This window comes from Ambystoma mexicanum, chromosome 3p (assembly GCF_040938575.1).
Source record: "Ambystoma mexicanum isolate Mex_15411 chromosome 3p, UKY_AmexF1_1, whole genome shotgun sequence".
Classification (NCBI taxonomy): Eukaryota; Metazoa; Chordata; class Amphibia; order Caudata; family Ambystomatidae; genus Ambystoma; species Ambystoma mexicanum.
The window spans coordinates 732,120,927-732,143,456 of record NC_090925.1 but is presented as its reverse complement, the minus strand read 5'-3'; the positions used below and the strand labels follow the sequence as shown (position 1 = coordinate 732,143,456).

Sequence of the window (22,530 nt, the reverse complement as noted above, 5' to 3'; positions counted from 1 at the left end):
GGGTTCAGAGTGCAATTGAATCCCCTCCCCACACCATTACGCCACCCACCAGGGGACTAATTTTACTATATAAGGACCTAAAATATGACGCTGTGTCGAGGTTGGGGGCATATACATTTATGATACTCATTTCCCTGCTTTCCAGGAGTCCTGTCACCACCACCATTCTACCTTCTGGGTCTATTGTCGAGCTAAGCAGCTGAAATGGTACATGCAGTGCCACCCACGTGATCACCCCTCTTGCATATGCCGAATACGTGGCCCCTATGACGTTACCCCTCCATTTCCTCCTGACCACCTCCAGCTTCTCCCGGGTGAGGTGGGTCTCCTGCAGCAGAGCTATGCCAACCCGCATCCTCTTTAAGTACATCTTCACTTTATTTCGTTTGAGGTAATTGTTGAGGCCCCGCACGTTCCAGGTCACGACTCAGAGATTACCCGATGCCATTAGCTTGATGTTCTTCTACTCTCCCTTCCTTCTGGTGACTGATTTGATGGCCCGTTGTACGACTCTTCCCCAACTTCAACAACTCCCCCGCACCCTCTTCCCAACCCTACCACACTGCACACAACCCCCCCTTCCCTCCTCCCCTTCCCAACAAATGCCCAGCTCCATCCCTGGATCTCAGGCCCACCCGTGTCTGGTCCTGTATCATGAACCGAGAGCTAGGACCCCGCGGGGTGTCACCGGTCTAACAGTGACCTAACTAAGCGTAATACTATGGTGTTCAAGGGATGTCCCCAGGAGCTCCCTCTTGTCTTATTCTCAATATTAGCCGCCAGCAGGGCTCATCAGCACGTGTTCCCAGCAGCACATTCCCGCTGGCACTATTCAATACTATATTCCAGTCCCAGTGTCTCATGCTATGTCTCCGTAGACGCCCCGGCTATATGTTACTTATCTTCATCAACTGCTGTCTGGATCCCCGGTTCTTGGGGGCGGCCTTGCATGTCCAGCCAGTCCATAGCTTCTTCCGGCGTCTCAAAAAACAGGGTCTTGCTCTTATAAAACACTTTCAGTTTTGCCAGATAGAGCAGCATGTATCTGTGGCCAGCTTCTCTCAATCTCCTTTTCACCGACCCAAAATTCATCCTGCTGCGTTGCACATGCAGTGTGTAGTCTGGGTACACCGTGATTCTCGCAGGTCCTCTCTCGATAGTTCCTCCCTTCCGGAAAAATCCAAGTATCTTCTCCGGGTCCCTATAATTCAGGATCTTTGCAATCAGCGGTCGTGGGTGGGATCCCGGGGGCGGCCTTCTTGTCAGGGCCCTGTGTGCTCTTTCAACTGCAAATCCCTGCGTCAGTGCTCCGCCGGTAATTTCCCGCAGAAGCATTGATTCCACGTATTCCGTTGGATTCGGCCCTTCCATTCCTTCTGGTAATCCCACAATGCGAATGTTATTGCGTCTTGCGCGCCCTTCTGCCTCCTCCGCCCTATTCTCCAAGTTGCCCACTCGCTGCACCAGGGCATGTTGTTCCAACCCATGGGCGGTACATGCTGCCGTGTTAGGGGCCATATCCTTTTCCAAGGTTCCAGTGCACTCTGCAAGCGTCCTCACATCCTGTCTCAGCAGAGTGACTTCTTCCTGGACTGCCCCAATCTTGAGGTCCAGTCCCACATTGTTTGTTCATTGCCTGGCCCAGCTTGGCCTCCCAATCGCCGCTAGCACCTCCTGAATCATGCACGGTGGTTCCGTCTCCTCCGTGGTAGTGTCGTCTATACTTCTGCCCCCTTCATCGCTGGGGGGGTCTTGGTGTAGGCATCCATCATGGGCTGCTTATTCCTGGGTCTAACAACTTTGGAAGACATTGTGTTGCGTTATACCGACTTGGGCCAGCAGAGTTACCCCACTCGTGACAGCAAACGCGGCGTCAAGCCGCTCCTGGTGTTCAGGGGTCGTTTCTGCCTTATTTGGGCAAAATCGCATCAATCACGACACACCCAGAGTGGACTGTATCCTTCCACGCTTCGGTGCCCCCACAGAAATGCTATGCCAGTCTGTGGTTCCCTTTTCGGTGGTTGGGTTTCTCTTCCTGATCCTGCACTCCCCAGCTCCAGTTCCCCTTGGCTCTTGGGCTTACCAGCTCCCAGTCTCGTATAGGATGTTTCCCTCTGGTTTCTTTGAACCAGTGGGTGTGTATAGCAGTGGGTCAGCCCTTTATCTGGTTACACTGCTCGGGTCCCATCTTGCTGGTATGTGCTACTCCTGTTGCTGTCAGCATGCGTGCACAGGTGGACGTTCCGTGTGGTGGCTAATGTTCAACAGCCTCCTCTCGGGCTTCATGCGCCGGTTTCCGATCACTCTGGTCGCCCAGTGGCTGAGTATGCCACTGTGCTCTCTCTGCTCCGTGGGTTACACACCCTTACACTCTAGTGTAGGGGCTTCCATATGGGGCCAGCGGCCCATATCTGGGGTGTTTGTTCTCCTCGGCTGCTGTTAGGCCATGCAGCGGCCCGCACTCCATGCACTCCGGGCCCCTCCCGGGCCGCCCCCAACCGCCCACCACGTCGTGCAGTGCCGCTGGGGGGGCCAGCTGTGCATCCCCCTCCAGGCACTTTCTTACGGCGATGTCCTCGGTGTTTATGGTGGCAGGCCCCGCTCCTGCGTTACGAGGTCCTCCCCACAGGCTCTTTTCGGCCTGGAACTCCGTTCAAGACCGTGCCCCGCCGTCTGCCAGGCTCCCGGGGCACGATGGCGCATATGCTCCTTCTCCACCCGGCATCGCGCTTAATAGTCGCGCCCCTCAGCAGCCGCCCGTCTCCGGTGTGCTCTTACATTGCCCAGTGCTCACCGTTCTTTCTTGGGCGATCGATCCCACGCAGCCTGCGGGCCGGGGTGTTACGGGCGCGCTTGTCGCCTCTCGCCGCTTCTCCCTCTTAATGGACGAGAGGTCCACCTCGAGCCCCGCAAGCTCCTCGCCGCCAGGTTCGTTGTTCTCCTCCTTAGAGCCGGGGCAGGTTCGTTTGATCAGAACCTGCCTCCGCTTCTGTCCGCGGCCCTTCAGTCGCAGCACTGCACTTCGGGCCGGCCGCAACCCTTTGTTCGACGCCATCTTTCCGTTCTCTGGATGTGAGAGCGCATCTGTTTCCTCGGCGCTCACGGCGCCCCTATTGAAGCTCCGATAAGCTTCACGAGTCGCTCCTCCTCAGCGCCGGACCTTCCCCCGCCTAGGGATCTGCTGCTTTCGTGCCTTTGTCAGGGTTTCAGCATAATATGCAGGATTTGTTTCGGATTAGTGGGAGCTCCTGAGGAGCACGTCTCCTCACGTCGCCATCAAGCCACGCCCCCCTACAACTTAAACTTTGTGGTAAGGCTTGCACCAAACATTCCACCCTTAAATCGTTAATGGGGAAAGTAGAATCAACAATTGCTTCTTGATTTAGTCTCTTGACTTTCAACACAATTGGCTTACAGCTTCTTTCACAATCATAATGTACAAAATGATGATCGTTCTCTCATTGATCTGTTGCTTTGGGCAATGCCGGTTACACCTTTCTCCCACGTGATCCTTTCTACAAGGAGGGTTTTTGTCCTGCAGTCTTTGATTTCTACTTAAACAACCTTTTGGCTGTTGGCAATGTGATTTACAACTTCCTCGTCGAGGTATCTTTTCCTGTGACAATTATGCTCAAATTGCCTTGGTGTCACTTCTAGCTTTCTTTGGCAATGGCGGTTATAATGTCCCCTTTTTGGGTATCCCTCTTTAGGAAAGTTGTAATCCCTGTGTTTTATTGTTGCCCCTCTTTGACTTGGGCAATGCAGGTTCCAATATTCCATTATTGGGTGTTCCCCTTTTTGCAAGTTGTATTTACTTTGTTTTAGTATTGCCCCCTTTTGGCTTGGGCAATGTGGGTTACAATTTTCACCTATTTAACCTCCTACTAGGAGAGTTGCGCCGGGTTTGCTTAACTTAAATGTTCGGCATTCAAAATATTGGTTCTTACACAGTGCCTTTGGAGTGCCCCAGGGTCACCTGCAGTAGGCCAACTCACCGGTCTCTGCTGGCATCTCATTATGACTCACTGGTGGTTCTTCCTCACTCGTTGCGACTCCAGAACACCTAGAAACACTTGTGTACAGGCGGTTATAAATGCCATGTATCCTATCATATATCCAGCTCCCTTCAGCGTGCCACTGCTTGCGCTGACCGTCATTGGAGCTATCAAGGCTCGAAACGCTCATCAGTGATGACTTCACACTGGAGCGAATTGCAGGACGTAGAGCGCTTCTCTCTCCTACAGGGTAGCTCGTCGCAATGCCATTTCCTGCTACGCGTCCACGTTCTCTGCACAGTATCCTGCTTTCAACACAGCTGCAGCTCCAGCTTCCTCCTGCTGCTCTCCCTTTTAAAGTTTGCACTCAGGTGTGGGTCATTACAACAACTAGACCGCTCACTATGGTTTAGTAACTCAGGATCTCTCTTCCTCATCCATAATGATCTTCTCGGTTTTAACATTGCATCTTGTGAGCATCCATGTCACCCCCCCACATAGACCGGGTGCCCCTATATGGAAAAGCCACTGAAAGCACCTTTAACGAAGCTTATGTTTTACAACTACCTCCAGTGAGGTATAAAGCTAAGAAGCTGAACTGCCTATGTGAACTGGTCAAAGGTGGCAATATCGTAAGAGCTGGGAAGTATCCAAGGGACTTGTGTTTTTAAAGCTGGAAGATTTGAACTCATGGGAACTATTGTGAACTTGGGAAAGGGAAGCTGATCGCAATCCAAGAGCTCGAAGAAGATCTGCACTTTCTTTGAACACTGTTTATTTTTGTTGCCGACATCCCTACGCATTTTATACATTTAGACGTGCGGTTTTGGACGCAGACAGACTTTTGCTTTGGACATCCTGATATACTACCCATAGTTTATTTAGGTAAGGAAATCCCACCTTATTATAGGACAAGTTAGGTCTTATCCAACCCTAAATTTCGAGTCAAAACTTTCTTGACCAAACTTGAACGTGTTGTCTGCGTTTGCTTCATGATGCTTTCGCAGATACCAATTTAATTTAAGTAATTGTTCTTTGGATCTTGCCACTTGGACAGCTGAATATTTTAACAAAACTGGCTCCATCGTTAAAAGCCCATAACGAATAAGGAATGGTTTCTTTTTGGAAATATCCCACAATTGATTTCAAGGCTATCCTTCACATATTTGTCTTGGATGTTTTTGAATCCTGGCTCACTTCAGATGCAAGTAAAGCCTTTTTGGCTTCTATTAATCTGCTCAACTCATTCATTGTGGTGGCAATGGACAGACGCGAAGGCTGCTAGTGCAGGGAGACCATTTCTCCCATTTGGGTTTTCCTGAGTTTTCATTTTGCAGCAGCTGTAGTGGAGTGTTACAAAAACAATTTTGTATCTCTTCTGCACAGCAACATTTTGTATGCCTTTAAGATATGCCTGGGACAGGTTGGTGTCCATGAACAGTGTTTTACATCTTCATTCAGTCCACTGTAGCACAGGGCTCAAAATTAAGGTTGGATAAGCAGGACCTAAATGCAGCTCCTGGGTATCCAGCATTAACCAGCGACCAGGAGCTACCACAGTGGAGCGAGGAGCCAGTAAATAGCGTTCCACAATGTAACTTCGACATAAGATGCAATCTTATTATTGTGTCTCTTATTTATGATCCCTTATGATTTAAAATGCCATATAGAGGTGTCTTAATAATTATTTTTAGATTGCCAAAATGCACACAGTTAAATGTGTTCTTTCGGCATCCGTTGGCCTGGGGAGCCAAAAGTAGCTCCTGGAAGCAGTTGCTGTCAAGCTAACCAGGGTCTTTTTAGGCTAAATAGCTCCCAGCTCCCCTCAATTTGGAACCCAGTAGTAAACCATTTCCATTTACAGCATAATGCAAATTGGAGTACCATATATTCAAAACGCCTCAACCATGTGGCTCGAGGCTTGTCCTTTGACCAACTGCCTTTTCAGGGACCTTACTGACCTCCGGTCGTAAATTGCCATACAAGGACATGCCCTTTCACATGGTATGGCCTGGACTCATGGGCAAAATGCTTTCTGTAAATTAACGTATTGTAATCTGGCTTGGGACGGTCTGGTTCCAAAGGAAAAAGGATGATTGGGGCGGGCACCGCTAAGTACGTCTAAAGTACTTATTGTTTATAGTTCCGAATAGGCAGTTCATGGCATCACCAAGTAAACCAGTATACACTATACTGGGAAGACACAAAATAGAGTAATGTCTGATGAGAGAGAAAATATCATCAGACCTTGGGTCGCCAATTGTAGTGAAAACTACTGATGGGTATTATATTAATTTATATCCAGAAAATAGATCTTATTTATAAAATTATCTTTCAGTTATTCCAGTTTTTGGTGAAGAAAACATATCGCCATCAAATATTCTTCTGATAGAAAATTATTTTCATTCATTGGTTTGAAAGAAGCAGAAATGGGATGCCAATGCATTTCGGACCTACAACTGGTCCTTCATCAGAGCGAATCTCTATAGTACAAAGAAAACAAAGAAAAAACAGTAACCAAAAAAAATAGTGCACATCAGAATAACAAAATTCTTATAAAAGTAAATCACCACAAGTCTCGTAAATTATTCTACTCACAAACAGAAACAAGCAATACCTGCATGTATATGTCCTAAGTAGGTGTCCATAACAATGACATATCAATTTCCATCACTTCCAAGATAATCCCTTTCATCTCATGAGAAAAAGTATCAACAGATGGCCACAGACTACCTCATATCATTCCTTTAGAGATGCTTGTACTCAGTTGAGTGTCTATAAAATATCAAAGTTGTGACCAAAGAGGTAAAGCTATCTAGTTCAGATATATGTAAATAGTGATGAAAAGCTACGCGTTCTATTAGATATAAAGTTGCACATACCTCAGTTTATAAGTCGATATACAATGGAAGTTAATGTATAAAAATACACGTGATCTAAGCATCCGTGCTAACTTTTTTCTCAAAAATATTCCACCCTGTAGGGCCGCTCTAATGTTCCTTTCTGAAAGACAGATTAAGTGTATTAAAAAATTCACGATTCATGATATTACGATCCATGATATTACGCGAATCAATATCGATTCAACACACACGCAATTAAGGCGATTGAATCAGCGCACTGTTTTTGAATTCCTTCCTGTATCTCTCAATACGACAAGAAAGATAGCTGTAACACTAGAAGTAAGCGGATTCACAACTATGTTTACATTGCGTAATATCATTATGGAGCGGCCCTACAGGGAGGAATAATTTTGAGAGAAAAAAGCCAGCACGGATGCTTAGATCACGTGTATTTTATACATGAACTTCCATTGTATATCGATTTATATACTGAGGTATGTGCAACTTTAATCCTTTGCACGGATTGGCGGCTCCTTTTTCTTGTTTGAGCCACGTGCTCCGGAGGAGGGGGGCTCCTCCTCTGGTGCTGCAGGCATGTTGCCATAGGAATTAATTGATGTTGTTCCTATTGGTTGTTGTTCTTTCTGGCCTCTATTTGAATGTGGGAGAGGCACGTTAGCAATTGTTTGTATGTGGAGCCTTGATTCGGTGTACAGGGGTCTTTGGTGAAGCAGGCTTCCTTGGTCACTGTTTTTGAGTTTACTCAACATGGGAAAACATTCTGCAAAGAGCAGGCATCTGGTCCTGTCTTCTTCCTCTTCTCCTGATTTACACAGAAAGAGAAAGAAGAAGGCTATGTCATGATCTCTGCTTCCAAAAGATCAGGACTTGCCCGACTCCCTTGGAAGCAGACCCATAACCCCGGTTCCGAGTGCCAGCCAGTCCCAATTGGGACCTTTTGGACCCTGTCCCGGCGCCAGTGGCACCAGGCTCATAAAGAAGCCCAGTCCCAGCGCTGGAAGCGCCGGGCTCATAATGTTTGGGTGGACTTACCTGCAGCAGACCATGCTGCTTACTTACCTGCCAGTTGAACCCCTGATCCTCTTCTGTTTGGGACTACTTTTCCTGTTGGGTGGGGCAGGAGCCACTCCCTAGGTTCAGAACACTGGAACTCTTCTGGAAAGCAGGAACTCTTTTCTTACCTAGGCGTGGCTGTGGAAGGAGACACCTAAGCTCTACAGGAGGCTATTTAAACCACACCCGATGGATGAATCTTGCTTTGCGTTATTCTGCATTCTCTGCAGCAGAACGCTCATCGTGTCTTCTGCTTCTGATCCTGGGCCTAAGGGAACAAAGGCTTACCATCCTGGAATCCAGTCTTCAGCAGCACCTGTAAAGACAAAGAAAGAACAGGTTAGCACTACGGTCTTCAGTGGCAGCGCATCTCTTACCTGGTCCATCGGCTGTCACCAACGCCTCGCGCTGCATTCCGGCATCTGAAAGACAAAAGCTTACCAGCTCTTCGCACGCTCCGGAGGCCTTTGGCGCTGCATCCCGCATCTGAAAGACAAAAGAAGGTGCGTTTAAAGACATTGGGCAACTTTATTACTCACGTGCCATTACTCCTTCCCACGCCGAATCCAGTGGGTATTCCAGCACCCTTCAGCTTCTCTAAAGCTCCGAACTTGTACCTGCAAGATAAAAGGGACAGTTAGTGCGCATCGTGAAGCAGGCTACAAGCGCTTACTTACGTGCTTCCAGGCGCTTCTATTCCTCACGCGGGTTCGATCCTCAACTCTCATCAGCCCGCCATCCGCCCTCGCCGGAACCCTGCAAAACAAGAGATATCATTACAAAAGACTTTTAAGACATTTGAAGTGCCCAGAACTTACCGTTCGTGCAGTTAACGACGGACAGCAGTCCTCTGAGGTCAAGAGGCCTGCACCCTTATCCAGTGAAGAAACTGGTTACGGCACCCTGCCCCGAGGCAGATGGAGAGCTCGGCGTTCACTTACCTAAGGTGAGGGTGTTAACCTTTGGGGTTCTACAGGAGACGAGAAAGGGAAGAGGAGAGAGGCACCCAATAGCCCCAGTTCATTAATCCCATATTTTCTATCTGCAGACATCTTACTCTTCGAGTCAGACATACAGTGCACAGAGGTCCAGCCCAAAGAGCCAACCGTGTGTTACACATCACCTTTGAAGATACAGCATTCACCCAGTCAAGACCGGCGCCTCTGCGGGAATCAGGTGAGCGTTACAGGCTAAGCGTTTTTCCCTGACCAGAAAGGAGTTGAAGCTGCTTAAGCATTGTAGAGGGAGTCGCACACGTGCTCATGGACACAAGCGCAGGCGTCTGTCTTCCTCATCCTCCTCTTCTTCTGGCGCTGAGTCATCGGCCTCTTCTTGTTCCTCTTCGGCTGATGCTGAAGGGAAGTATCTGGACAGAGAGGGAGTGGAGGAGGTGCTGGCTCAAGTTGGGGATTGCATGGGATTTTCAGAGCCCCTGGTGCCGGTGGAGGGGGCCGACCCTTCTATTCGCCAGTATAGGCATACACCTAGGAAGGGGGTGCCATTGGTTTCCGATATCCGGGAAAAAATCCTCCGGGAATGGCATGACCCGGAGAAAATTGCAATGCCCCGCTTCATGTCCAAACTTTACCCTTTGAAGGGCGAGACTTTGCTGTCTGATCCAGTTGAGGTCGACGATATCCTCGCCAGCATGGTGGGTCGCTCCTCTATGTCGGCCGAGGGGGCGGCCGTCCGGGATGCAGGGGACCGCCGAGTTAATTCCGGCATTAAGAAGGTTCATGCAGGGGCGCATCTGGCCCTTCGAGCAAATATCTATGGTTCCTACACAGCTGAAACAGTGTTGAATGGTTTCAGGGAGTTGAAAAAGGCTGTCGATGAAGGCTCTGATTGTGCCCCTTTGATTACAGACATGCAGAGACAGGTTGAGTTTTTGGCCGATCTGGCTTTTGATTGGGGTGCGTGGTTCAGCCATGGCCATGGGGGCTGGTATATCTGCCCGGAGGCATTTGCACCTAAGGGACTGGAAGACTGATGGGTCTCAGAAGGCGGCTGCCCTGAAACTTCCTTTCACTGGGTCCAGGCTTTTTGGTGATTGCCTTGAGGATAAGGTGCACAAAGTTTTTAGGGCGGACAAACATGCTGACGCAAGCCTCCTTCAATGGCCAAGAAATCTTCCTCTCGGGCTGGTCCAGTGACCAGCAGGTCTTTTCCTGGCTCCTCATCACATTCTTTTCGGAGTGCTAGGGGGGGTCGGGGTCCTCCACGCTCTTCACGTCCTGGGCCGGCACCTAAGTCCTGACAGTTTGGAATTGCCGGTGGGCGGGCGGTTCCGGCAGTTTTTTCCAGTATGGGAAAGGTGGTGTTCCGACTCATGGGTTCTGGACACAGTACAATGGGGGTATCGAGTGCATTTCCTGTCTCCTCCTGTCCAGCATTGCATGGTTCGGACTGTGGTTCCCAGGTCTCGGCTCAAGAGGTTGGCCATGGACGCCGCGCTCTCCGAATTAGTGTTGAAGGCGGCCATCATGCCCGTTCCTCTCCCTGTGCAGAGTCAGGGTTTCTACTCACTGGTGTTCCTGGTCCCCAAACCTTCAGGGAAGTACCGTCTAATTCTGGACCTCAAAGCCCTGAACTGCTTCGTCCAAAAGGAACACTTCAAGATGGAGACTTTACAGAACATTCTTCCGATGTTATTAAAGGGGGATTGGATGACATCTCTGGATCTCCAGGACGCTTATTACCATGTGGCTCTCCGTCCCTGGCACATGCAGTTCTTCCGCTTTGCAGTGGGATCCCGACATTTTCAGTTCAGGGTGCTCCCGTTCAGACTGCGATCTGCCCCCAGAGTTTTCACCAAGCTGGTGGCTCCCCTGGTGGCGCACTTACATCTGCGGGGCATTCAGATATTTTCCTACCTGGACGATTGGTTGATCAAAGCGCCCTGCCGGCAGACTGTCATTTCTCATCTCCGATTGGTCTGCCAGGCATTGCAGGACTGGGGTTTCCTGGTAAACTGGCAGAAGTCCCAACTGGAGGCTTCTCAGGATCTAGTTTTCATTGGTGCACAGGTTTGCACCAGAATGGGGAAGGTGTTCCTGTCCCTGGAGAGGGTCAGTCGCTTGCAGACTGTTCTGGGCAGGGTTCTCGGGAGGCAGTATGTCCCGGCCCGCCAATTGCTGAAATTGCAGGGGCACATGGCTTCTTGCGTGTTTCTAGTTCTCTGGGCCCGTCTTCATCTACGCCCCCTGGTGTCCTACCTTATCTCCCACTGGCTCCCTTCATCTCAAGCTTTCGAGGCTTTGATTCCGGTGTCTCTGGCGCTGCGGGTCTCCCTGCAGAGGTGGTTGTGGGTTTCGAAACTACGGGCTGGGGTGTCCCTGATCATTCCTCCTGTGACAACACTTACTACGGACGCCAGTGGAAGGGGCTGGGGAGCTACGTTGGGAGTCCTCTCTGCTCAGGGGTTGTGGGATCCGGAAGAGAGCCATCGGACATCTAATTGGTGAGAGTTGTGTGCCATTCTCCGGGCTCTGGTGTACTTCAGGAGGTTGCTGATGGGCCGGGCAGTTTTGGTCCGGACGGACAATATGACAGCTTTAGCTTACGTCTACCGCCACCTCTCGACCCAGGTTTTTGCAGAGATCTGTGTTAGGTTCGGGACCCCTATTCTGGACCTGTTTGCGTCTCCAGCCTCAGCAAAAGTTCCCCTCTTCTGCTCTCGTTTTCAGACAGAGGGTGCGTGGGGGGTGGACGCCCTCTCTGTGCAGTGGCCACAGGGTCTCCTTTATGCTTTTTCACCTATTCCTCTTCTGCCTCGGGTGGTTCAGCGCATCAGAATATCCAGGGTGACTGTATTGTTGTTCGCTCCGTACTGGCCCCGCCGGAGTTTGTTCCCCTCTCTGTTGGAGCTTCGGTGCCAGGAGCCTTGGCTGGTTCCGAAGTGGCCTTGTCCCCTTCTGGGGGAGCTACGGTTGGGGGTCCGCCAGATACAATGGGCAGTGTGGATATTGCACGGGCTAGGCTGATATATCAGGGGTTTTCTGGTCCTGTGGTGGATTCCATAATGAATGCGCTTAGACCCTCCACTCTGAAGGCTTACGGCAGACATTGGAGCCATTTCCGGGACTGGTGTGGGCGGTCTGGGATCCCCCCCCCCTGCGTTCTGGCCTCCCCGCTATCCTTCAATTCCTCCGGGATGGGTTTGACAAGGGCCTGGCGGTTTCCATGCTTCGCTCTCAGTGGGCCTCCATATAATTCCTTTTGGGGGACTCTGATGGGCACTTGGATGGGGAGGTGTTGGTGGGGAAGTTGCTCAGGGGTTTTTCTTCTTCCCGTCCTTGTACTTATAAGGGGCTTCCTCCTTGGGATCTCCCTCTTGTCTTAAAGTTTCTTCAAGGGCCTCCCTTTGAGCCCATTTCCGAAATTGATATGAAACATCTGACGCTGAAGACTGCTTTTCTGATTGCCTTAACTTCTGCCCGTAGGCTTGGGGAGATTGGGGCTCTGTTATGTCACCCCCCTTTCCTGAGGGTTCTGCCGGACTCGGTGGTGCTGAGGTGTGATCCGAAGTTTCTCCCTAAAGTTGTTTCTCGTTTTCACACTTCTCAGGATCTGGTTCTCCCTGCCTTTTTTCAAAATCCGCAAACGCCAGAGGAAGTGGCTTGGCATAACATTGATGTGCGGCGGGCAGTGTTGGAGTACTTGGCTAGAACTGCCCCTTTCCGCTGCTCTGACAGTCTTCTGATTACTTTTGGCCCGGCTGGGGCTGGGCGTAAGGCATCTGTAGTGTCCATTAGCCGATGGATCCGTCTTGTGGTCTCCATGGCCTATGTGGCTTCGGGCCTGCCAGTGCCTGCGCGCGTTCAGGGGCGGTCCACCAGAGGTTTGGCGGCCTCATGGGCCGATGCTAAGGGGATTTCTCTACAGTTACTCCTGTTACCATCTGCAAATCATTGGGCAGAGAGTCCCACCGTCCTCTTGACTCTGGCAGCAGACTGCTCTCTGCTCCGTCCTGGTCTTCTGTGTCTCCTTCGTGCTTCCTGGTCTCTCGCCCTGGTTGACTGTGTATACCTGATAGGCAGCACTTTGTTTTTTATGGCGTAAAAGGAACCATGCCTCCGGAAGTATATACCCCTGTAGTTTCTTCTTGGTATTGATCTTCATTGTTGCTGTGTTCCACCTCGTCCCAGTACTTGGATTACCTATGTTCCTGATGATGATCTTTGTCTCAGTACTTTCCAGAACCTTGAGGTAGTCTACCTTATAACAGTACATAGGCCTACTGTCTCCAAAGAGGTTAGCAGAAGTAGAGGCTAGGGTGTGTGCGGTCTGATGTTCTCATAAGGGTGATATACTAGATGGTCTTCCTTCTCCCTGGGGAGGGGAGGAGTTCCTCCCCATGAGATTCTCCTGCATTATACCACACCTATGGGTACTATCGGGGTAGCGTCCTCACCTCCCTGGCCTAATGGAAAAGGGCTCCCCCTCGGGGAGAAGTGACGACATGTAGTGAATCGTCCCACTATTCAGCAATGCAGCTATTGGGAAACCACCAAGAGTACCGTTCAGGAGAGCACTGAAACAAGATCATATGTGGGCAAATGTCAAAGCAAGGATTGTAAGGGGGTATCAGTAGCAATTCTGCCTATCAAAGCGGGCAATTTTGATTAAGAGTCAACCTTTGGCTGTTCTGCTGCATGTTCTGGATATTTTGTGGATGTGCTAGTAAGTGACAACTGTGGCATTGATCTTCTCTCCCACACCCTCCATTTTCACTTCCATCATTTGTCCTGCTGGTTCTTTCCTCCCTAATCTCCCGTCGTCTGCGCTGTCCCAGTCAACTTCCTGTTACGTAACTTTGTTCACTTTCTAGCTACTGTTTGTTGATCTACTGTCCTGCTGCTTTTGTATCCTGTCCTGTGTCACCTACCTCTATCCTATTGTCTCATCTGGTTCTCATGCTCTTGCCTCCCTCTTGCTAGGTCAGAACCCTGGGAAATCCGCATCACTCTGTATCCAGCAACCGCTGAAGACCAGGAGTCGCAGTATGTTCGCGTCACCCTACAGCTCTCTGTGCCGCCTGAGGTATCACTGCACCTAACCAATTCTGCATATTTTCACTGACACAGACTGCACGATGAGAGTCGCGCCTTCCCTCTGCGGAATAATGAGGCTCCCACTGCACTGTAAACCCATTTGCACCTGCTCAGGAATTGCCATTCGTGGGAGAATCTGCACTCTCGGGCAGCTATGAAAATTAGCTTTCACCAGCCCACCTGCTTTCAAATGTATACTAAAGTTAATACATGTCACTCTCCTAAGTTGCACACTCAAGTTCACAATGCTGTCCCTTCAGTGCATGCATGGGGTAATATGTAGCACAACACAATGAGAAATAATCATTTACAGGTAAGTAACTTGTTTCATGTAGTGCACTTTATCTTTGTCAAGTCTTGGATGTTGTTCACAGCAGTGCAGACCTTTAACTCTGCACTAAAGAGATTTTACATTCAGTGTCAAATACAACTTGAACATGTGTTTAGAGTGTTGGGAAATAACGTGGGTAAGTTGGTGAGGTTTCCGGGATTGCTAAGTCTGGATGAGAGCTGACCCAAAAATGTGAGCAAGTTCCTTCTTGTAAGGAACCAAACATATGCAATCTTTCTAGCATTAAAGTGAACTTTTGCCCCAGAAGCATCGTATGTACAGGTTTACAGTAGAAATGAATTAAAATGAGATTTGAAAAGAAATGTTATTCCGTTTTAAATACACATTTCTAAGCTCCCATGAAGCCAAGAAAGCAGAATTGCACAAGTAAGGGGCTCAACAGCTAAAAGACTGCCTGTCTACTCTACATTTTTGACTATTGGAGAATTCAGTAAAAGTGGAGGAAGATCTCAATGTGCAACCTGTGCAGTGAAGGACTGTTTCTGATAGGACCTTGCTAGTGAAATACTCTGAAGACAATACAAAGACTCAAAAAATAACTGGCTGCTATCGTAAGCCGACAAAGGCCTTGCAATACAGGAGTAATATGATCCCAAGTCTCACTCCAGAAATCAGGTGTCCAGCTGTGTTCGGAAGACTCTGATATTCACTGTTGCTCTGATATTCACAGTTATGAATATATTTTCATGTCTAGAATTGGCACAGCTTAACTGGTATTATTTCTTGTTCTTTTTGTCATATAAATCTGTATTTTTAACCTTTCATACAATGCACCCTATTCCCCTGGGCAGCAGGCGCACTGTTCTTCAAGTAAAAACAATCTTTTAGATGAGTCACTTATGATTGCAGAGCTTTACCATAGGTCTGTGTGGCAGCCAGTACTGGTTGGCTGTCTCTAAGAGTTTGGATGGTGCATCTGTTTAAGGTTGATGTTTGAGGGTTACCCTCCAGTTTAGCAGAAAGACACACACTCTACACCAGGAAGTTTGGCAACTGCTGGTATTCGATTCTGAAGCATATAAGAGACTGACCCAAAGATGATTGTGGAAGCTCTTGCAAGCCTCTTTTGTGAAGTTGAAAAACTGTCAAAGCTCTGTCTAACAGCCAACCAGGCGGAATTGTGTCCCAAGCGCCTTTTCCCTGATCAAGTGGGGACAACTTGATCCATTAGTGGGGACAACTTGATCCTTTTGTCAGAATGCGCTTTTGGGGAGTTTCCCTCCTCAGGACTGTGACGCATCTCCAGATGTAGTCACTTCTGCCCTAAGGAGGAGCCCCTTTTCATGGAGCCAAGGAGGTGAGGCAACAACCCAACAGTCCCCCTAGTGGTGGTACTCAGCAGGTGGATTTCATGGGGAGGGAAACCCCCTATGGGATTAGTGACGACCTGGATAGAACGCAGTAGTCCCACCCAGCACACGACCCTGGTACCCCTTTCCAGAGTTACTCCACTTTTTCTGCCTCTCCTCATTCCTCTTCACACCTACCCTCACAACCTATCTACCTTGCTAAAGCAACTCAAAAAGAGAGTACTGAGACGAGGAAGAATACTATTGAATTACCATCTCAATACTCACCTAGTACTGAGACGAGGAGAGAATGCAGAGCAATACAGAGTATGCACAGGAACACATTAACCAGTCTAGTATTTCAGGACCAGTGATTGGCTGAACACAGATAAAAAACAATGAAGGACTCGACAGTTGCTCAAGAGAGCAACCACGAGAGGAGAGACGAGCCAGCTGAGCAGATGGGCACTGACCCGGGCAATGTGCAGAAGGAGAGAGCGTCCGGGGCTGGTCCAGGATGCGAGGACTGTGCGGCCCAGAAGCAGACCGATACTCCAGGCGACCCAGAGACCGGGGGTACGTGAAAGCACACCAGCACGCCCAGAGACCGGGGGACCGCAAAAGCACACCAGCACACCCTCCCTGAGCAGAAGAAACGTACAGAGCCGTTGCTGGGGGGAATGAAGCTCCTGAAAGTTACTGGAGTGCTGCGAGTGGGCCCAGCTGCCTCAAGGGGGAAAGCACTAGCTTAAGCCATAATACACGGTATGTGGGAAGCCAGAGAGGCTCAGAAACCTCAAGGAGGTTGTTGCAAATGCTGGAAAGGGGAGTCTGGGACCTATCTACACATCATTCAATAATTACACTTAAATAGTTAATTCATGACCCCAAAAGTGGACCACCACAACAAGTCCCAACAGAGGGATTGGAAGAAAGGGACAGAACACACCTCTATCTGCCCCTGAAACCCTGCCCCTGCTCTTAGGAGACGGTGGTGGGCTGCTTATATATGAAATGATAGAATAAGGAAGCCAGGGTCGTTAGTTGTGGATAGAACCACAGTGGTTGTTAACGTGTCTTGGTCCACACAGAAAAGGTCCCGCATTCCTACAACTCGGGGTGTATTATTTTATATACACCTTGCCCTTAAATCCAGGCCAGAGGACAAACAGCAATGTATTTTAAAAAAACAAGAACAGGAAGTGTTTCGGGGACAATATTAAAAATGTATTCCCCTGGATCATAACATACTATTAATTTAAAACAATGTGCCAACCAACGTGTATTAGATTCAAGGCACAATAATCTATGAAGACACAGAAAAATCAGAGTGATTTCTTTCTCTCCAAAAAGGCAGTCTCGTTAGTGTGGCTAGGTTACTAATTCCCCATTAGACTGGGGCTTCCCAGAGATCGACTTGTTTGTGAATCTGGAGAACGCACAATGCGCAGATTACGCCTCCAGGTACCCGCAGAACCGCTCCAAGGGGAACGGACTCTGGATTACATGGTCCGGGAAATTTGCTATACTTAATCCCCTACTCAACACGATGATTCTGGTGGCCCCCGATGTGGGCCCGCCAACCTTGGTTCTCTCATCTTATGGCAATGTCAGTCTCCCCTGCGAGGAAGCTGCTATGCCCCTACAACAGGCTGTCACAAGACAGGAAGGAAACACTTCACCCATGCCTGCAAACTCTCAATTTAGCAGCCTGGCTCCTGAGGTCATATAGTTCGGACACCTCCAACTCCCTCAAAGATGTATGGAAATACACGAAAACCTAACACCAGACATTGCTACTCCAGCAAATGGAAACGCTTTGTCATCTGGTGCAATGACAATAGCATCACTCCTATTGAATGCTCACCAACACATATTGTCCTGTACCTGACTCACCTATGAGATTCGGGCCTGGTTTTCAATTCCTTAAAAGTCCACTTCCCTGCACTTACAGCTTACACCATGTCCCAGAAGAATGTTTCGGGGTGGAAAATTCCAGTAATCAAGGCTTTTATGGAGGGGGTTAAAAGACTTCATCCCCTATGTCCAACCCAGTTCCAGGATGGGACCTGAACTTTGTACTGACTACACTAATGGGACCTCCCTTTGAACCTATGCGTAAAGCTAGCCTTAAATCATTCACTTAAAAGACAGCATTCCTGGTGGCAGTCACATCAATAAGGAGAGTTGGTGAACTACAGGCCCTTTCAGTTCAATACCAATTGGTCACAATTCACAAGGATAAGGTGGTCCTGTGCACTCACCCACGATTTGTGCCTACATTTATTTCAAAGTTTCACGTGAACCGATCAATAGAACTACCCACCTTTTGTGATCTATTATCTGGAGAAGGAAAAACTGCTAAGAAAGACAAACCAGTTTTTCGTTTCAGTGGCAGCAAAGGGGACCCTGTCTCTAAATCGGCTATTTGAAAGTGGATCGTAAACTGCATCACACTGTGCTACACTCTTGCCAAGAGAGATCTGCCCTTCAAGCCTAGAGCACACTCTACTCTGGGCACGGGGTTTCCATAGCATTAATTGCAAATGTCCCTCTTGAGTCCATTTGTAAAGCAGTAACCTGGAGCTCTGTACACACCTTTACAAAACACTACTTCCTGGATACTCCCTCTAGGTCTGATTCTCAGGTGGGACAAGCGGTGCCAAGACATCTCTTTGCTAGTGTTCCTTCACACATCCCACCACCATTTCTGGGTACTGCTCGTTAGCTATGCACAGCATGTGATTCTTAGCAGATTAACAAGCATCAAAAGACCTGCATTACTTACCGTTATAGCATTTCTGATGATTGTATCTGCTTAGATTCACATGCGCCCACCCTTCCTCCCCTCATGGAGTTGAAGGAACATGGACATCTTACACCTTATCCCTCTATACTCGGTCACGTTGGTCATAAGGCTTCCGCACGGCAGAAAAAACACAATCGAAGGGACCTCGATGCGGCTACACGTCACGTTAGGGATAGTGGTAGTCATGCCTATGTCGACGTCCCCTTTCGACCCTCGAAAGAAAGATGCAATACTCCGCGATTACCACTAGATGTTGGACTATATGCACAGCATGTGAATTTAAGCAGATACAATCATCAGAAATGCTATTACGGTAAGTAATGCATGTCGTATCCAGGTAACCTTGTACACACTTAAAGTTATAATATACATATTTATATAATCACAAGGATAATTAGACAATCTTTAGCCCTTTAAATGCCAGCGACGCGCCGTCTCGTCGGTAAAAACCGCTCCAGGTTGCCACCGACGAGCCGGCTCGTCGGTGGCACTTACGGGGTTAATGAGGGGGGAAATGCTGGCGGGTTTGGGCGGTGAATACCGCGATTTTAAAAAAAACCCATTGGCACTGGGGGGGGAACCTCAATGGCACTTAAGAGGTTAAAAAACAGCAACTAATAGTAACATTAAATCAAAAGTTAGGATTCAGTTCAATCAGAGAAATAACGTAGCTGAAAGTAAACCTTTCTTACGCTAAACATGTTCCAGCACTGAGCGATGTCGTTTGTGGTCAGTATTATCACTTATTTGTGATCACCATTACAATATTGAGTTTCAAGGAGAGAAAAGTTAATCAGATCAGAACATACTTGGTAAGTAGTAAAACTAGATTCTCCCAGATGGATGTAGGCAGTCTTTTATCCCAGCAAGAAGTGTTCAACAATTAAAACCTACGAGGGAACATGCACTGCCAAAGCCAGTAGGCTCAGAAGAGGAGCCTCTAGGGAGCTAAAACAGGCAAAGTTAATGCGCCAAAAGACTCAAACCCGGTTCAAACAGAGTAAAAGCCCAGAAGGAACTAACTGACAGGAAATGGTGAAAAAAGAGTCTGGAGCCATTTTGCAAAAATATTCACTCTTGGATGTTGTACTGCAGCTGAGGAATCAGCCTGCAGCCGCATGGCACAAAGGTAGTAAAAAAGAAACCGCTGCCACCAGCCATTCAAGTTAGTGTAACAAAAGGTTACATGAGAAGTGGGATACAGAGTTACTAGGTAACCCTCCCAACCCCCAGCACTCCGTAGTGTGGTGTGTGCTGGACCCACAATCGAAAAGGTAAGTAAGACAAGTCATCTTACTATTCTCGGGAACAGTAGTTCACCCAAGAAAAGAAAATGTATATAAGCATTAAGAGAAGTCCAAGAGACCTTTCAGTGGTACTGCACAAGAGGTGATGTGTGTCACTATGCAAACAAGCAGACGCCTATGGTGTTTACCAGACTCCACTACACCGTAAGAAACCAAAGATCCTAGTGAGAAAAACACGTGAGGAAGTGGGGGAAAAGGTCCCACTCATTTGGGAGTAAAAATTAAAAAGCGCAGAGTCCAGCAAAAGAGTTGGGGTATCTCGAAGGTTAAAGGGAATTGGCACAGAAATGAACATTCTCCCTAACACTTGTCCGACCCCCCCACCCCCAAGACTAAGGGACAGGAGGATTTAATCCACTCCTAGATGAATCTTTTGTTCCAGTCGTTCATACCTTCTGGAGAGACCATCGGCATTATGGTGGTTGCATCCTGACCTATTCACAGTGGTAAAATCAAACCTTTGGAGGCTGATAGACCATCTAAGCAATTTAGGATTTACTCCCTTCATTTGCATTAACCATCTCAAGGGTTGGTGGTCTGTTGGAATGGTGAAAGTAGAACCATACAAGTATTGCCTAAGATTCTTCAACGACCACACAATGGCAAAACATTGTCTATGGTTGCCCACCTTGTTTCAATTTCCTTCAGTTTTCTACTGATGAAGCAAATGTGGTTTTCCCTGCCTTGCTCATCAAGTTGGCTTAAGACTGCACCTCTTCGTGTATTTGATGCATCTTATAAAGGATTGGGTATAATCGGGAGCTCTTAAGACTAGAGCTTTGCAGAGGGCCTGATTCAGCACTTCAAATGCCTTTGGCACACACCTCATCCCATCTGACCTTCTTAGGACATTTTGGAGAGGAGATGACATTTAGGGGAGAAGCTATGCTCCCATAATGTTCAATGAAATTCCGGTAGTACCTAGGGAGACCTAGAAAGGCTCTCACCTGGGTTTGAGTAGTGTGGGTGGCCCAGTCCTTTTATAGCTTGTACTTAATTAGGCAAGGGCCTAATCTCACCTCCTCCTACCTCATATCCAAGGTAAACCACTTTGCGCTGACAAATTTGACACTTGCTTGCCTTTATGGTCGGATGGGCCTGTTCAAGAGTGCAATATATATCCTAGGTGGTGAAGATGGTCTTCCCAAGTGGGGCTGCACGCTGCAATGTCATCCAAGTATGCCATGCAGATTCCTCTATCCCATTCAGAACCTGGTTCACCATCATTTGGAATGTAGCAGGTGCCTTCCTTAGTCAAAAAGGCATAACCCTAAACTGGTATAAGCCTCCTGGGGTGGTAAATGCAGTGTTCTCCTTTGCATGGTCTGTTAGTGCTATTTGCCAATAGCCTGAGGTCAAGTCAGATGCACTGAGGAACTTGGCAGCTCCAGGTTTATTCACCAGTTTATCTGTCCTGGGTAAAGGATGGGTATCAGTCTTTGTGACGGCATCCAGAGCCCTATAGTCCACACAGAACCGTAACTTTTTGGCTCCTGCTTTGGGCACTAGCACAACTGGACTATCCCAGGGACTGGTACATGGCTCTATAACCCCATGGTCAAGCATCTTGTTGACCTCTTCCTTTATGTTAGTTCTGACATGATCAGGCATTTTGTAGCCCCTGCCTTTGACAGGGAGACTGTCGCCAGTGATTATATCATGCTGACCCCAAGGGGCCAAGGCTTGTGTCGGTGGAAACATGGAGGCAAACTGAGTCAACAGAGCTTTGCACTTCTCCTGTTGCTGTATAGTCGGATCTGAAGAGAGTTTTACTCCTTCAATTGTTGCATCTGAAGGGTGTCTCCTGAGGCGATTAGGAAGAGGCTAACGCCCCTCCTCTTGATCAGAGGCTAGAAGCAAAACTCCTAGTTCTGGTCTTGACACATAGGCCTTCAAATGATTAGTGTGAAAGACCCTAGAGGCCTTCCTGGGGTTGCCCAAGTGCACTAAATAATTAACCGCTCCCAAGTTTTCCTACAACTTTGAAGGGTCCAATCCATTTGTCTCTTAAGGCTATCTGCCTTTTAGTAATTATAACTAGTACTAACTGATCTGGAGTAAACTCCACCATGTTTGCCTTCTGGTCATGCCAATATTTAACCAGAGCGTGACCAGCTTTCAAGTGTTCAGATGCTTCAGTCATCAAAAGTACCATCCTCCTCCTGAGGCCTATTACATAGCCAGTGACACTGACTGGCTTTAGGGATGGAGCACTCTCCAGACCTTCTTTGATCAGAGCCAAAGAGCCTCTGACAGGATGACCATAGAGGAGCTCAAACGGGCTGAAACCCACTCCCGCTTGTGGAACCTATCTATAAGCAAATAGAATGCATGGCAGTAGAAGGTCCCACTTACTTCTCAGGGGTTCCTCTAAGGCACCTATCATGCTCTTCGTAGTACGGTTAAACCTCTACCAGCCCATTTGTTTGTGGGTGGTAGGCAGTTGAGGACTTGTTGGTTACTCCCGTTTTTCCACATGTAGTGGGACATACAATTTGACCCCCTGTCAGAGATAAGTTCCTTAGGCAACCCAGGCCTGGTAGAAATACCAAAGAGGGCCTTAGCCACTGCTTGGGCAGTAGAATTTCTCATAGGTATTGCCTCAGGATATCTTTTAGCCTGGTCTACCACAACCAATATGTATCTGTTGCCTGAGGAGGTTGGAGCATCTAGGGGACCTCTGCTGAAATCTGCCCTTGAGGGTCCACCATCTGCAAGCAAAGTCTGCAGCTCAGGATGGTCTCTAGGATCCAGATCTTTAAAGCAGGGAAGGATGTCCTCCAGCTCGGTCTCACCAGTAGCTGGTTC

At 48.4% G+C, this 22,530-nt stretch overlaps 1 protein-coding gene across 6 annotated transcripts in view; it reads left to right on the top strand.

Moving 5' to 3' along the window:
• RNF25 (ring finger protein 25) overlaps positions 1 to 22,530 on the top strand; it is a 533,791-nt gene that overhangs the window by 90,812 nt on the left and 420,449 nt on the right. For all 6 annotated transcript variants that reach the window (XM_069651598.1, XM_069651601.1, XM_069651597.1 and 3 more), the window contains one exon: positions 13,852 to 13,954. In XM_069651598.1, coding sequence (XP_069507699.1) covers positions 13,852 to 13,954 — 103 coding nt within the window. The remainder of the gene's footprint in view (positions 1 to 13,851; positions 13,955 to 22,530) is intronic.